Source organism: Xenia sp. Carnegie-2017, unplaced genomic scaffold (genome assembly GCF_021976095.1).
Source record: "Xenia sp. Carnegie-2017 unplaced genomic scaffold, XeniaSp_v1 HiC_scaffold_2, whole genome shotgun sequence".
Classification (NCBI taxonomy): Eukaryota; Metazoa; Cnidaria; class Anthozoa; order Malacalcyonacea; family Xeniidae; genus Xenia; species Xenia sp. Carnegie-2017.
Genome location: NW_025813482.1, coordinates 7679888 through 7697176, shown reverse-complemented (window position 1 = coordinate 7697176; position 17289 = coordinate 7679888). Strand labels below are relative to the sequence as shown.

Sequence of the window (17289 nt, the reverse complement as noted above, 5' to 3'; positions counted from 1 at the left end):
AGAAATTCTACTGTAGAATAGTTTACTTTAGCGTTTTTCCTTAGCATCAGGTCAACCAACTCGCCAGCTTTTCCTGTCATAGATCAGATATTAAATGTCTCTTTTCTCAGTCAAACTTGCGTGCCTTCTTTTCACTATTTGCATGCAGGCATATTAACCTTCTCTTTGACCATCAGCATTCAAATTTTAATACCCTGAGGGCTGAGAACCTTCACATGGGTGCTTGCTTACCCAAACCAGAATGAAAAGTAATAAATGATTCCCATGTTCAACAAGGCAAACTTTTATGCCAGAAGCACTTTCTGCCAACCAAAAGACAAACATTAAGCTGCATGGAGGTTAAAAAATGCTGATGTCATGCATACTTCGGCCAAATATATTAATTCCTTAATGTATTTTACATCATATCACAAAATTTCCTAGCGAGAGACTTGCCAGGCGGGAACGGATTCGTATTGAAAAACAATTGCCCAACATAAAATTCGAATTAAAGTATTTTTTTAAAGAAATCATAGCGCAGAGATCAAAGAGTTTTCTGTCTTGGTCGCGTTGGTGTTTTTTTAATTTTTTCGTGTTTTCTCTGTTAGAGACGCTCTTTAGTCTTTAGGTGGATAATGTCTAAACGATCGAGAAATTAATGATGCTAGCTTGGCGTGTGCAAATGTAACTTTAGTAGAGAGGACGCGAAAACTCTTTCATTCTGCGCTATAATTTCTTTAAAAAAATAGCTTTAATTCGAATTTTATGTTGGGCAAATTAATACAAAATTTCCTGTTTGTATGGGTGAATATCACTCTGGAACCTACGCAGATTTTTTTACTGCAATGCTGTTATACAGCAGCAATTTACACATACAATAGATAAATATATATAAAAAATTAGTTCAACCAAATATTTCTTCAAATCTTCGAATATTTTTTCAAAGAATGAGATGCCAATGCACACATTAATTTCAAACAATTTTGATGTAGAATAATTAATGCCTTCAACTATTATGAACAGATTAAATGATATGTACTGCAACAACAAGCATTTTTATCTAAGTAAAATGTATGTACATATATTGTTTGGAGCAGCCTATAAATTTATTCTTACAAATTGCATTGTCCCCAAGTTATGATATAACAATAGGAGGGTTTACCAATCAGATAATGAACCAAATATTTTTTTGCTCACACATCCCAATAAATCTTAAGTTTCCTGGCAGATTTACTGAAATGGCTGGTCATAATGACTGGTCACACAAAGATTTTCCCAGACAAATGCTCAGGTGTGTCGGACTTTATCTGTTGACCAGCTACAATTTCACACCATAATGTTCTGGTTTATGAAACCCTATTCTAGCCAAACATCTTTCATGATATGGCATATTCTCAAGATTGAACATAACAAATTCTGGTTATCTTGATAAAATTAAACTATTGAGTTGTATTAGCAGCAAATTAGACATCACACTGCAGTTTTTCATATCTATTGAGATTTCTAATAACCTTCTCCATAGAACCAATGTGTTTTGCTTTGTTATCTAGAGTAAATGAAATGAGTTTCATTGTATTTATTTTCATTTGCTATATTGTCTGTTCAATGTTCAAGATGATTGTCTGATGTTTTCTACACATAGACAAACTTTAATTAAAATTAGGTATGACCAAAATAGTTAAATAACTAAAAATAGTTTGTAGACATGAAGCACAATATTGCATCATTTTTTAATAAAAACCACTTTTGGAATTGAAAACAATAACTATGAAGATTGAAACACCAGTAATAAATGAAGTTATTTCACCAAAGTTGAGCAAAACTTACTGTGATTACTATATTTCGACTTCTTCCTCAAGGACTGACATATGATCGAAGGTGCTTCATCTTCCTGAAATTCAAATACTTCTCCATTTTCCCTATCAATCAATTTCCATACCTTTCAGAATATTGCATACATGGATAGTAAATAACAACTTGAGGTTGCAAGATAAAGGAATTGTGCTGTTGCATCCTCACAATAACAACCAATCCGTTATTTCATTACCCTTTACAATCAAACCTATTGTAAAGAGTGGAGTGTCTGCAATACTTACTTTTCTGATGAAGATTTCGTGACATTTATTGTTTCATTGCATGACAGGTTTTCATGTCCTTTTATAGTCATAGATGAAATACATTGAGATTTCAACTGATATTGTGTTCTCCTAGTCTTGTTATTTGAAGTGGAATTTATTTCTTCTTGTCTAGATGTTTTAACACAACTTATTGGAATTGTACCATCTCTCTCTATTTGGAAATATAGCTTTAAAACACACGCAGGAATGTAACTAATATTCATTTCTTCAAATATTTTCAAATTCATTGAATTGGTTTTATTCATAACAGACTCGGCCTTTCCTAGACAGTTTTTTTTGGCAGAATACTTCTTATGTTTGTCTGAAGCACAAATTTTGGTTTTGAGTCTTGCATTTCGTATTTCTTGCGATAATTTACTATCACCCGAATAACTTTTTGTGGCACACAAATAATTTGGCCCTTTATTTACATTATCAAATGTAAAATCCATTCTAAGGAAATGGATACTTTTCGACATCAAATCTTCGTAAAATCAAGATACTTTGCAGCATAAAAACAATAGGGATAACCATAAACCAACCATTCTACACTGTAACCAGACCAAACGACCATAGACCAAGATGACCACCTGTCACCACCACACAAACTTGCGCGAAATAGACACTTCCCCAGTCCCACACAAGTGTAACATACAACAGAGTATAAAACCATATGGAGTATCTTTACGAAACGTAACCACTGTCATACCCTGTCATTTACTGCCATATTCTGAAATATAACAGTAGTCATCTACTGACTACTGTCTACATAGTCATCTACTGACTACTATTTTACATAGTCATCTACTGACTACTATCATACATAGTCATCTACTTCCATAGCCAGTCGATAGTGTATATGCTATGCTACGTCATAAAATATTGTTTAAAATTTAGCCATCTGCTGAAATACACCCTTATCTACTTTTATTCCACTGTCATGCTTTCTTTTTAACATTAATACTACTGTGATAAAATGAGAGCGAAAAGCTGCGTCAATTTTGAAAATAAGAGCAGATAAAGATTGATTGAAGTTAGTAATATGCAACTCCATTGTTCATTGACTTTTTTTTATCTTATTCGTCATCCATGAATCCGAGATGGTTTTATGCCGTGTTTTAAAAGAGGGGCAAATTTAAATTTATGAAAACATAACAAAAATATCTTCCATGTGCAATCCAAGCATAGTTTACATCAATTTTTGTCATAATTTTCACTTAAGATGTACATTCAAAACATGATTCACTTTCCCGACACTGTCAACTAAATAATGGTCACCGAATACATTGGAACAACATTCTTATAAAGGTTTATTAAAAATAATGACAACATTTTTATAAAGGTTTATTAAAAATAATGAAAACAATAAATGCGCTAGCATTTACTTAGGGTAGCTTTCTTCACAAATTGAATCATACTGTCGAGGACTATAAAATCTTTTCGTTTTAATAGGAATATTCCCAACTACATATATGCAGTAAGATTTTAGATCGGCAGGTCCTGTCTCCTCCTCCAGTTTGCTTTATTCGAACTATAAATACGAAGAAATACTTTCATTCTCATTCTCTTGATAATACTTAGTTATGATCACCCAATTATTTTCCAAGGCAAAGATTTGGTTATATCAAATAACCAATTTGGGGGCAAATTATTTCAAATAACACTTTCATAAAATTACTTGTATCAGATTACTAAATCATTTTTACACAGATGACGAAGCAAATGACGTAAAAAGGCAAAATATAGTTTGGGCCTCTAGGCTGTTTAGCTCACTCTGGTAAGCACACGCTACTTTTGTTGTAAAATGCGTTTCTGTGTATCAGAAATTTTACTTAACAGTATTTTGTGAAGCCAAATCAATGTAGCAAAATTAAATTATCCAAATAAACAAGAGATAATACTTAGGGCAGTATTGTTAACGCTTCTTCTCCAGCAGATGTGAGCTGAACTAATTTTGTCTTTTACGTCATTTGTTCGCTAAATGTATAAAAAATATTTTGTTCATTTATTATAAAAATTCAAGTTGTCATTTGATGAAAATATTTGCTTTCCGTTGTTTTGGTTTTTGAATTTAAGAAAATCTATGTTTTGAATGTTTACATCATGACACCACCCAATTTTATTTAGAGAATCAAAATATGGTTATTTACATATAATGATATAAATTATAAAAATACTTTAAAAAGATGGAACTTCTTAAAAACAAAAATTTTAATATCTCAGCCTTATATTAAATTAAGGACATTTTAATTTTGAAAAACAATGAAGCTTTTGAGGGAAATCTTTTAGTTGTATCCATAAAACGTCAAGTTACTCAAATCCCATTAGGAGTGCGCGTTAAATTATGTTGAAAATGCATAATGACATTATGACAGTTGGACAAATAATTTTACAGCCTCACAGTCAAAGAAGCGTTGATAGTTGCTTTTGACTAGATCCAATAACAGTTGCAGCGCCACTGGGGATTTTAGTAGACCTTTAGACAGGCTTTTGCTGTTATTCCGTCCCTCCGAAGATCACGCGTTGTTCAAAAGTATCACTTATTTTTGACTGAAATCAACTGCGTAATTTGTCCAGATCAGATTTGGAAACATCTCACGAGAGTTCATGGTCAAATTAAATTCTAGACGTTACTTTTGAAAGAATGTATTCGCGCTTTGGTTTATTTTTGATTTTGTGCATTATTGCCATAAAGGAGACATACTCGCAAGGTTCGTATTTTCATTGAAAAATGCTTTTACTCTTTAATAGCTAACTGCTATACTCGTTGCGCATTACTTGTTTTGTGTCCAGTGTTCAAAGGTAATATACAATACATCCATTGTTTTGTCGTGCGCATTATGTAAATTTATGTATCTTTTAAATGTGTGAAACATTAACCTTATTTTGCCATATTTTAATGTCAACTATTTACTGACGTGTTATTATCAAATTGATGTTGCAACAAAAACATTGACGGAACGTAGTTTATGTTAGAAAGTACATGAACGGGGCTGAAATAAAGCGGAAGTACATTGAAGAATTGAAAATGAATCCACTATATTTCGTACAATTATACCATTCTTTGTAACAAATTTGTTTCTTTCCCTTTATTTCTCACGAAGTATCTTTACTGTTGAGAAGTTTGAATGTTTTTTTTTCGTTAAAATTTTTGAATGTTGAGCTATTTTCATATTTTTACACCCAGAAAGATATCTTGACTGTACCAAATATTAGATTACACGCGCACAAGTTGGGCAGCATGCATAGGATTTGCATAGTCAAAGGTTTGATCTAACATTTGGTAAATTAGTGAAAAACGATTAAAACAATCAAATCCTTTGGGTGTCGTTTTCATCAATATGTTATGATGGACAAGATATTTCATTCTTTCCGAACGACTAGTTTTAGTCTGAGTCTAGGCAGAAACAGTATACAACGACATCTGCTTCATATTCAACAAAGTGTCATGTGCATTTCTGAGAGTATGCCTTTTTTCCAGATGGTTCACATTTTCCAATTGATGTGACCACTCAAAAGAAAAAGCTTGCTTTATTGCAGCCCATGGGGTAATCTCTCCGGGCGGCATTTAATGCGATTTAAAGCGTGTCTTACTGGAAAAGTGATGTATATTATATACAGAATTGCTACAGCAGATATGAAGATGAAACAATAAATAAACCCAGTCGTCTTATTCAAAATATTTATGACATATCAATAAACCATAAGTTTGTACCAAAGTGCAGGTGTCACCATTGCGCTAAGTCACCAATCTGAAGGTCTTCTTTCATGTATATTTATATAACAAATAAGCCACAATCGTTTGTCACGCAAATCAAAATCACGAGATTGAGGCTACATTATCAGATTTACCTTCATTTGAAATAAAAATATAATATTTTTCCATTTCTGAAACGAATGCAAAAATATACTCATGTAATGCCTGATGAAATCGAAAAAAATTTCACTTTGGAAATATCAAACGGATTATAGTAATATTCCAGCAGGTAATGTTTCCCTTATGCGTCGAATGAAGAGACTGCATGCTTCTTGGTTAAAATTAAAAGCTTTAAATGTTAGTTTCAGATCTATTTTTGCTATGCCTCAGTTAAAAAGAAAATGTTCAGATGCAGTGCTGGGAATCTCTTGATAGCTAGAATAAGAAAATTTATATGTGGACTTTAACCTGCAGTTTGTTCACGCAAGTGGCATTGCGGTCGTGTTGGGTGCGCTTCCATCTAATTACATTAAAAGTGTTTTGAAACTAAATGTAATTGATTTTAGATTCACATTCCCATAAGACTACAATTAGCCTCGTCATTCTCAGGGGATACACTTGTATTACATAGTAGGCCATCTTCTCCTTACCTTTTCACTGTCTTGTGGCTGTTTACAAAAAAATTTGGCAAATTATGTCAATTAAAAATCAAATAAGTTTTTCATTTGCACTGTACTTTTTGAATATTGTTAGAAATCATAAAAATTGTTATATGTGACTGTCCATGTCGACAATGTAAACAGTTCCACCATTTTAATATTTAATGCAGATTTCTTTCTGAAAAATTTCCAGGTAAACAGCTATTATTGTTGCTTCTCTCTAAGGGTGATTTTTCATGTTAGTGTGAAATGTAACCTCGTCAGGGAAGAGTGAAACATCCAACATTCTCTGTTTTACTTAAACTTCTTTATCATTCCATCTCATTAACTTGCTCTTTTACTTTATCTACAAGCTAAAATAACAACGTATAAATCATGCAAATCCTTGTTTTCAAGACGAACTTTGCAAATTTGTAGCCTCCGCATAAGATTAGACCAGTTCGATTTATATAGATACGATTTTTACAATCATACTGATAGTAAAGCTTTTTATGCACATTTAGTAAAATCATTGGATGACAATATTGTTTTATAAATAAAATATAATAGCTATACTTTCCAAGATTGAGTATTGAGAACTTCTTCAAACGCCAACGGCTACAAGCATGCACTTGAATAAATACCAAACCAGAAGAAATGAAATAAAAAGGGAGGGGAGAAAATTTTTGGATAAAGTAAGAAACCGCCCCGTATTTCTTTCTATAAATTAATTCTTGAAATTATGATTTGAGAGCTCATAATTGGGAGTGTGCACAATTGTTACCATGTAGTTATTTTTGTTTAGCAACGCAGCGTCATTTGCTATGCTAAACATAGTTGAAAACACATACAGCAATATTTTTCATTTTGTAGATTCGATATTGATATGTCCAGTACCTCCAGCAACTGGTTTAGAGCCAGAAGATACATGTAACGATGATGGTGACTGTGCTCCTGGTCAACGTTGCTGTCAAGCACATTTAGAGAGAAACACAAGAACGTGTAAGCGTGCATTATCACAAGGCAAGTAACGCAAAATTAATACATGAAATAATGTAACATTTATCATTATTTCTAAACGTCTTTGATGGTCTTTGAGATTCTGTTTTGAAAGAAGTGTGATTCTAATGCAATTCAACAAAAAGAATATAATGTGATCATGTGGTTTATTCTGAAATTGAGTGTTCTAAGCATGGCTTTCCAATCTGCAATTGTTTGGGGGTATAAATTAAGTTGAAACTCACTTTTTTGAATAATTTAAACTTGTTTTGAGGCTAACTGAAAAAACCGACAAAATTATTCCCGTTTACTTTACTTTGATTATCGAGTGAAAATCTATTTAAAACAAACAAAATAATCTTTTACCAATCTATCTAAGTAATAAGATTCAATGATGATGGCTCGTATGTATAAAGAAATTGAAACCATCTAAATATTTGCTATGGCCGTAGCTAGAACGTTAATGTGGGAGTAAATATTCATTCATACGGTCGCGTCTGACTGAGTTTTTTGAAAGTGACGATTGGTTTTCAAAAGAAACTAGCTGGGCAAAACTGAGCATATGAATATACACCTCCACCCCTCCCCGAGTTCTAGCTACGAGCCTGATTTTTGTTTAGTATAGACCACTGTGAAAAACCCAAAAATTGTAGCAACACAAATTTGTCCTTCAATTTGTATGTTAATGTTGACAATTTTAAAATCGAACAATTGACTAAAACTTTTTCTGCAAATTATGCTTGCTTTTATGAGGAGAAAATTTTATTAATTAGCACATTACTAGGTCCTTTAACTACCCAGTTATATAACTTATATTGAATATGATACAAAGAATTATGTACTTTACGTAACGACCAAACTGTGGATCGATATTTCTTCACATTGTGAAACCATTCGATCAATGGAAGAATTATTACATGAAAAAAAAAATGTATCTGAAGTTGACGAGTAGTCGCCTTCATATACATAGATCATTGAAGCTTTATCTCGCCTTTACAGCTTTCAAACACTTTAGAGTCTTGTGCAAAATGCAGAGCAAGCATGAACTGCATGTGAAAACTTTACCATTCTACTTCATTTTAATACGCAGATTACAATTAGTACAACAACTAGTAAAGTACAATTAATATAATGCCTAAAACAAAAAACTTTTACAAATAACCAGAAGGATTGGTTATGGTCATTGTCAGTTACGTATTGTCATGCAGTGTCAATTAGATTGAGACGATCTATCTGAGTTTTGTGCGTCGGTAATAAGGACAACACTATAAAGATGCTTTTGCTTCGCGTTAACACAAATGTACGTTTTCGCTTTCCAATAATTTAAACTGAATAAGCCTATGTCATTGGAACTCTTAAAGTGGTAAGAAAAAGTTTATGATTCATTAAGCATTGACAATGACAGACGTGTTCGAAATGAAACCAATCTTGCTGATAAGTACATTTTTAGTCTCTAAGGATACAAACTGAATGCAGTGGCGGATTATTATTTACGGAGCATATATAGGCTAGGACAAAATTTTGGGCCTTTAAGTGATATGTATTCTTCCTGACAAGTTCAGTCTCCTAAAAACATTTGTGTTCCTCATGCTCCCTTGCTTTTGCCTTTACCAGCTTCTGTTTGCAACTCTTAGTGTAAACAATAAGGAAAAAATTTAAAGTTCGAACGGGGTAAACTCACTACTTTATGAGTTCTGTGTATCGTGTATTAAAACAACAGATGGTACAGATTCCAACAGCGTATATTGTCGAACTTTAGAACATTTAGCTAGACCCGAAAAGCAAAAGGTGAAAACTATGTCTAAATATAATGAGCCTCTTGAAAAGGCGGGCCTGTAGGCTTCAACCTACTTAGCCTACTGAATAATTCGCCCCTGGCTGAATGGGCCTATGTCATTGGCACTAAACATTAGTGCAGATGTGTTTGTAAAGTCACAGATCTTGCTAATTTACATGATGTCAAAAATTGAATATTTGAGAAACTCGTTAATGCTCTTCATTAAATCAATCAATGGTGTCCATTGAATGGTAGTTGTCCTTTTAAGCAATTTAAGTTCATTTCTGCTTTATTCTTGGAGTCCTTGCAAAATACTTTGAAACTTTGCTGGTCAAAATTGAGCTCTGGTTTCTTCTTAACAAGGAAAAATCCACATCAATCGTTGCAGTTCTGACAGTCAATATAGTCTTGCACAAATGTTGAAGTGTAGGATTATCGTGTTTTAGCCATATAACCATAAGTCTATCAAAGTTTACATAATGAGAATTATGTCACTAGAGGCCTTTCAATCTTCTCTTTGAATTGGGATTGCAACAACATTCAGTTGACTAGACACATTTGGTACTCCGTCACATACTTGTCCTTCAGGGAAAGGTTACAGCAATAAGGATGTATTAGATTTTGACAATGTTTGCCCATATTTTTTCGAGAGGGATGCTAAGTCCTCCATTACATACTTTAAACTGGCTTAAGTTCCTCCAGTCCCCCTCTTCCTACGCCCATTGTTACCATACATCTTTATTATCTTGTAATATGATAAATCGTTCCCTACATAACTTCTTGCTTAATGTTATAGAATAGAATAGTATTGATTATTTCAATATTTCCTTTTGTTCCGCGAAGACTCCTGACGTTGTCATAACTTAATTAAACAACTCCAGACTTGGATGTTTGCATTACCATGTTCCATTGTAGACTTTACATTGATTTGACCATCTTTCAACACGATGTCTTCACACATACAACTGAGGATTTCACACTTTGATTTGTCTGTGAGAAGTAGTTTTTCCCGTTTTCTATTTTGCCTACAGCAATCTTTTACTTTTTATCTATAAGACGATGTAAAAGTTGCAAATTTTTCTTCATAGTACTATCGCTTTCGAAACACCTTTCCTATAACTCGCAGTTTTGCAGCATCTTGTCGTTGTGATTATCATTTGTTTGTGAATGTAAAAGCAATAGTTTGTTCTCCATCGTCTTCACTAACATCTTTTACCAATTGTAAATATATTGCTTATGCAGTTAGAGGATTACGAGTCTTTTGTGAATTCTTTCACAAATAAATGTGAAAAAACACTCGCAGACGTAGCAGAGCTTCTTGCTTGAGTAAATTGCAACTGCATGTTTTAGAAGGCATAATTTGCCACAGAAATTCTCCATCGTTGTGATTAAGCTAATTTCTGCAGATATTTTGTTTATTTTAAGACACTAAATGGTCAAACACATCAGTATTTGCAAAGGCGTGGATATTCTGTCAGAGATTTCAATAGAAGTTATTACTAGATTTTAAAACTAGATTTATTGGAACTTTATAAGTCTTAATCCATTATGGTTTACCCTGAGACCATCTGCATTTGTTTAAAAATTTCAAGCAATTTTTAGAACTAACGCAAATGAAAAGCATGGGGCAAACAGATAGAGTTTCTGATAAAGAAACCACTTTATCTTTCTAATTACTGTGAGAGAAAGCACATGTTGATTGTACTTGTATTATTCATGCTAACTGGCAAAGATTTTAATAAGTATAATCATATCCTTTCAATTGAATAACATTTTGCAATTTTCTAAAAATTCTCCGTAAACTATGGAAAACTTATCATGCACACGCACAATACAAATATTCCTTTTCCGTGTAACTTGTGCTGGATTATTTTGACAGTGAATATCAAACATTGACACAAATGAAAGTAAATCACGAACATAGTTGTCTGTGGTCATGGTAACTTTATATGTTCAGGGTTAGACAGATGTCATTTGTAATCACAGACAATAATCGGCTCATTTGGCTCAACTACATCTTGTGTCTCAACAACTTGGGCGTTTCAAAACGATGATACTTTCACCCATTTTACAATTTAAATTATATTTAGATAATGTATCAGTGTGCTGCATTTGATAATGTAGCGTATTTTGGAGGTAAAATTTTCTAGTATGCGTAAAGTGTGATATGATCCAGTTAATAATATTTAATACCATGGTTCTTTCGCGCGGCGGAACAATGCTGTTATTCATATCGTGTTCATGTCAGCGCCCCGACTGTCGGACGTAGTCTGAACGCGGCCATTCATAGGAAACACCGATTAGCTTGCTTGCTTTTGCATAACAGATTTCAGTGTTTGGCCCTAGTCACACACGTTTGCATTCGATCTGGTTGCTAGTCGTCCCTCTAAACGCCATTCACCTAAAAATTCATAAGAAATCGAGGAATAGTTTGGCATCCAGTTGAAGAAATGAAAATACTAAGTACCTTATTGGTGCTGGCATTTGCCGTCAATTTGGCCACCGCGCAAATTGGTAAGATTACTTTTTACCTCTTAAGACATTTCACTGATGCGAAATGCAATCTTAGTGAAAGCAAAAATAACATGCTTTAAGCCTATATTTGTAATAAACCTTCTCATTACATTAAAGAAATACTATCATTGTACGTGTTTGCGTACAATGAATGATACTGACTGAATTTTTTGCCAAGTGCACAACGAAAGTAAAGCATATTTTGTAATTTAATGGAAAATTTAAACACATAAAATGTAAGCACTAGGTAATATCGAAATTTCTGTGCTATAAGAAGTCAGAAATATGTGTCAACAATTTATATGTGTGAAATTCATTCATTTGTGAAATTTTGTTAAATAGTAAACCGAACCATTTTATGTCGAAATTGTAAAGAATTTAACAATTGTCGCTTTATCACTTGGCTTTTTTATATTACAGTCTTTAATTTTTGTTGCGTTTGCATGCAAAAATTGATGAATTTTGAAAACATACTTTTTGCTTCCATGCGCCTTTGTTTGCGCAAATAAGAATCATGAATGCGTCCTTGTTAGAGTTATGCTCGCATTCATATTCTGTAACCTATATCTACTACATTTTTCTTTATCACGTTTCTTTTTAGTCATATAAATTTTCAGTAAAGAATATTCATTAATTTATGCCAAAAATACCCAATACTCATAAAGCAAGCGTTGTCTTTGTTTTATGATCAATTTTAAATATGAATAAACAGCGCAGCTGACCTAACAACCTTGTTCACAGTCATGCAAAGAATATATTGCGCAATTCTTTACAAAGTTTACAATCTTTTTCTTTAAATGCCAGTTATGGCTCGTTTTCAGTAAACAGTTTGACCGTCATTGTTGTTATATTTCATAACATTTGACACGATTGTTTTTCATTGTTTGACATACGTACTTCAATCAGTCAAAATAGAGATGACATTTAAATAAAGCTTGATTTTATTTTTTTTCTAAGACTTGACAGTTGACATAGACATCGTGACATAGAAAACGTTGCCATAGCTTGAATCATTGCTTTTTTCATTGTCTGCTTTTCGACATATTTCTCTCACTGGTGCCAATGCAATCTTGTTTTTCATTTAGGCACAAGTATTTTCCATTTAATTTGCTAGATTAAGCAATAATTGTGCTCAACAAGTTAATGAAAAGACTTAAACCGAAAAACATAACTCCACTCAGTAACAATTTTGATACAATTTTCTCAGTTGAATGAAAGGATTAAAGTCTCTGTTAATTATTTGATTTGATAACGTGGAAAACATCTTACTCTGCTGTTCTATAGAGGATAAAGTGAAATTCTATGGTTGCGATTTTCTTTTTTTTGTTCTGTTTTATCCGTACGCAAAGTTTCATGCAAAGTTCATACGAAGTTTCGAGGTTTTAGTAGAATATTGAAATGTTTTTACATGGTTTATGGATTTTTCCTTTTATTGCTCAAAAATGCAAACAAAAAGTGACATACATTAGTCTTAACAGTAACAATACAACATTTGGCATTTGGTTATGAGTCGACCAGCATAGCCGAGACATGAAAACCATCACTTTTATTATGAAAAAAGCAAAGAAAAGAAGCAATATAAGAAGAGAAAAGTTTTTTAATACTCTACCAAAACATCTGAAGAACTCAAAAACGTCTACATGCAACGTGTTTCATTTGGATGAAATGGTCGTTTAAGAAAAAATTAATATCGATAAAAAATGCACTTTTTAGACCAGATAGCTTTTCTTATAATCAAATAGGATTGACTTGGGGGGTTTTAGCATATGGGTTTTAACGAATAAGTTGCTTGTCCATCAAAAAAGTATGGGTTCATGCCTGCCAAAGAGCCCTAGCTCTGCAGCAAGGACGGTAGAGCAGCATATGACGTGCGGGGGCTAAGTCTTCAATTCTACTATAGTGTCTTAAAGACACTTCTGAACAACAAGTGTTAACTTCGGCTCAGTCTAAATATCTTCGGCTCAGTCGGGGGATCACCCTGTTTCCGGCGTCCCTGTTCAGTTCCATTTTTTAGTGGCTGTTAAAAAACAAGATAGAAAAATTTGAAGATCATCATTTTTTAAAAGTATAATTGAACATAACATAGTTTACTTTTTAGCATAGGTTGAACTACTCATAGGCACTGCTTTATGGTATAAATAAATGATTTATGCTGCGCACGTTTATTGCTTGCCAATTCTTGACTTGCAACACAGCCATGTTATTGGTGCGATAGAAAAGAATATTTTGTCAGTGTTATTGTTTCATTAAAAATCTATTATTTTGTTACTGAGTGTTCAAATTATAATAACATTGTGAATAACAACCATACAACACGGTCACGGAAATTCACGATAAACAAGGCAACCTGGTAGCTAATTGCATGCGCCGCCATTCCATGTGTTAATTTCTGCTCCTGTTTAACTTTGAATTTGATTTATATTTTAGGGCGAGGAGAAAAGGGGGAAAAGGGAGATCAGGTATTATCAACATAATGTGTGTAGGGCTTGTCAAAAGTCTTAGTTCATGGTTTTATGTGAAGAAAATGACAAGAGTTATACTCAGTGAAGTCTTTTTATTTGATGAATGAATAGTTAAAACCTAAAACCTTGTAAATGCCAAGCAGGACTTCTACTTTGGACGTTGAATTGATTTATGAAGCAAAGCACTAACTAAGCAGTTTATCCATTTTTTGCTTTGGTAAGGAACTTGCAAGAATTAATTTTGATATCATTTTTTACAGGGACCCCCTGGCTCAAAGGGAGGAAATGGACCTCGAGGTCCTAGTGGAGATAGTGTAAGTTCATTTTGTGCATTAATTGACTCATTTACAACAATGTTATAGCAACTTCACATTCATTTGTTTTTATGCTGTTACTATGATAAAATGACATTAATGAACAAAATTTATACGTTTTATATGTTTACAAACAATGTCAATACTCAAAGCATTCATATTAAATTAACTTCTGTGATTTTTTTGTCATAAATTGTTTTGTAAGAATCATACTGATCTCCATATTCATAGCTACATAAGGTTTTCTTTGGCAATTTAAACAAAATTGTGTACAGAGTATAGCCACTAATTATATATATAGATTATATACTCAATGGCAATTGTAGACTTAAATTAAATTGAAACTTTATTGAAATATTAATGAATGAATGAGCTTTGCATAGAGTAGAAATATTTAATTTTCAACATTTTTGTCTTGAGTGATAAACTTATTTTCATTTGTTCTAGGGACCTGATGGTCCACCTGGAGAAACCGGAGCTCGGTGTAATTGGCCAACCAGGTCCTCCGGCCGGAGGACTTCCAAATGTATGTATTTCAATGAAGGATTTGGTGCTTTGTCTATCAAATCTGGATTGTTCTATTAATCACCAACATAACATGATAAATTGTCCGGGGTTTTGAGTAATGAATTATGATTAGTTATTCATATGCATTTGCTATTCAAAATCATCATATTATTAATATAATTATGAGAAATTTAATAATTATCATTAATTTCACATCGAGTAAACAAGTGAACTTTAAGTTACATGACAACAATAATGATGTGAATGAACAAGTATATAATGACCTTGTTAATATCTTATAAAATTATTATTTTAAAATTTTAAAATAATAATTTCAGTCCTAAATTATAATATTTGTACCTTTTGTCATTCAGTGTATAGACACAACCAATAACTTTACTTTAGCCTCCCCTTTTGAAACAATACACTGCCTGTGTTATGAGACAACTGTCTTTTTACACATGTTTGTAAATGTAGATCGTCCAGGTTGGTATAGTCCTGAGAAGGACTGTTGTTTTTTGTTCTTGACTGATGTTTCAACAACCTTAGCGGTAGTCATCTTCAGAGTGAAAAGCTCATTTTTGACTCTGAAGATGACTGGTCAAATGTCATTCAACAACAACAAAACAGTCCTCCTCAGGACTATACCAACCTGAACAATTACACAAACATGTAACGATACTCCCGGTTCAAATAATTTACTTTATTGTCTCTTTACACCATAACAAAATTCATGTCTATGCAGATATTTATGTATGTATTGTATCCATGCAGAATTTCATGTAGTCATTTACTTATTTTGAATTACATTCCATTTTAATGATAAAAAGAATGAAAAATGACACTGGTGTCATTGCTGTTTAGTGAACTGATTTGAAAAGTGATATAATTATAAATATATTTAGCCTGATGACAATGAACAAGATAACCGTGGTAAAGGACCTTCTCCCAGTGTAAATGTCCCAGGACCTCCTGGACCACAAGTAAGTTGTTGATAATTTTTGTAATTACAATCCATATATGTATATGCTTACCATGCATGTAATGTATAGCGATGTAGATCTTGCAATTGATGTCAAAAATAATATGTGTATCATTTTTTTTTACACACTGCTATTTCAATATGTTTAGGGACCTTCAGGTCCTCCTGGACAACCTGGACAACCTGGCCGTGAGGTATGTCTATTATAAACATTATTTGTGTAAGATATCATTTGAAATAAGATAAAATAGGCATTTCTTCACATATATGGTTCCTATTTTTGCTAATATGCTAAATTGTTTTCATTTATTTATATTCGTGAGCTCATTTTGAATTAAATATGTCTCTTTGAATTTGTTGCTATTTGGTACTCAGAAACTTTCTTTTAAAGCAGATTTTTATGGGCTTTTTATTAATGTATTGGATTAAAAGTCTTTTGTTTAGACATCCTTTTTATCATATGACATTATAATACAGAAGTAGCAAATATTTACTGTAAAGTCCAAATGTTTATTTTGACATCTATAACATTTTCTATTTATGTTTTCAAGGGCTCTAGAGGTGACAATGGTAATCCTGGTAATCCAGGTCCAGTTGGAGATCCTGTACGTTGAGTAATGATAAGACTGAAAATAGTTGTGTTTAACTGTTCACTTATTTACATATATGAATGTGCAATTTTTTGACGTTGGTGAATTAATGCTGTAGATCAAGTAACAAAATTTTTATCCTGATGATTGTTTAAAAATTATCAGGGTGAGCCTGGTTTAAAGGGAGTTAAAGGTGCAAATGGAGCTGCCGGACCTCGAATGCGATGCATTCGACATAGTTATTTTATATTTAAACAATAATGTTTTTGTGGTATACTCAAGTTAACATACGTCATAGCCGAAAGAAAAAGCATATTGCCAAAAAACAAAGGAATGTTTTTGCAATTTGGTATTGTTTCACCTTACGCCGTTGCATTCTTCTATTTTATTTTGTCTTTGTTTGCTCTAATGTTCGCCAAATCAAAACTAGGACTTATGTGAAGTTGACGAGCGTGTAAATAATTATTGATTGAGGAGATCAAACCTTATTTTACAAATGTATTTTTCTTGTACAACAATGCTAGGGCCCTGCTGGAGAGGATGGTTCCCCTGGTGAAGGCGGTGTTGATGGTCAAGCTGTATTATATCTACGATAATAAAATTATCTAGACATGTTTAAAGTTTCCATTGAATGTTGCATAAATAATAGTATATTTAACATATATATGTTTATTTGACATACATATGTTTATTTGACCTTGATGCACAACTGT

The 17289-nt window shown here is 32.7% G+C and overlaps 1 protein-coding gene and 1 long non-coding RNA gene across 6 annotated transcripts in view; one reads left to right on the top strand and one right to left on the bottom strand.

Annotated features, from left to right (window-relative positions):
- Positions 1–894: 894 nt before the first annotated feature.
- On the bottom strand, positions 895–2919 carry LOC124439863. Its single transcript, XR_006946486.1, has 3 exons — positions 2076–2919; positions 1807–1898; positions 895–1525 (listed from the first exon to the last, which is right to left on the bottom strand). It is a non-coding gene; the product is annotated as an uncharacterized LOC124439863 (long non-coding RNA).
- Positions 2920–4502: 1583 nt separating this feature from the next.
- LOC124439857 (collagen alpha-1(I) chain-like) overlaps positions 4503–17289 on the top strand; it is a 32945-nt gene continuing 20158 nt past the window's right edge. Inside the window, exons 1-11 of one of the 5 annotated variants that reach the window (XM_046990129.1) lie at positions 4506–4629; positions 4724–4807; positions 7311–7454; positions 14149–14180; positions 14444–14497; positions 14945–15023; positions 15910–15987; positions 16136–16180; positions 16538–16591; positions 16742–16794; positions 17100–17154. In XM_046990129.1, coding sequence (XP_046846085.1) covers positions 14469–14497; positions 14945–15023; positions 15910–15987; positions 16136–16180; positions 16538–16591; positions 16742–16794; positions 17100–17154 — 393 coding nt within the window. In that variant the 5' untranslated portion in view covers positions 4506–4629; positions 4724–4807; positions 7311–7454; positions 14149–14180; positions 14444–14468. Of the gene's footprint in view, positions 4808–7304; positions 7455–11467; positions 11722–14148; positions 14181–14443; positions 14498–14944; positions 15024–15909; positions 15988–16135; positions 16181–16537; positions 16592–16741; positions 16795–17098; positions 17155–17289 lie in introns of those variants that run through there. The other 4 variants (XM_046990126.1, XM_046990128.1, XM_046990130.1 and 1 more) reach the window with 4 other exon arrangements.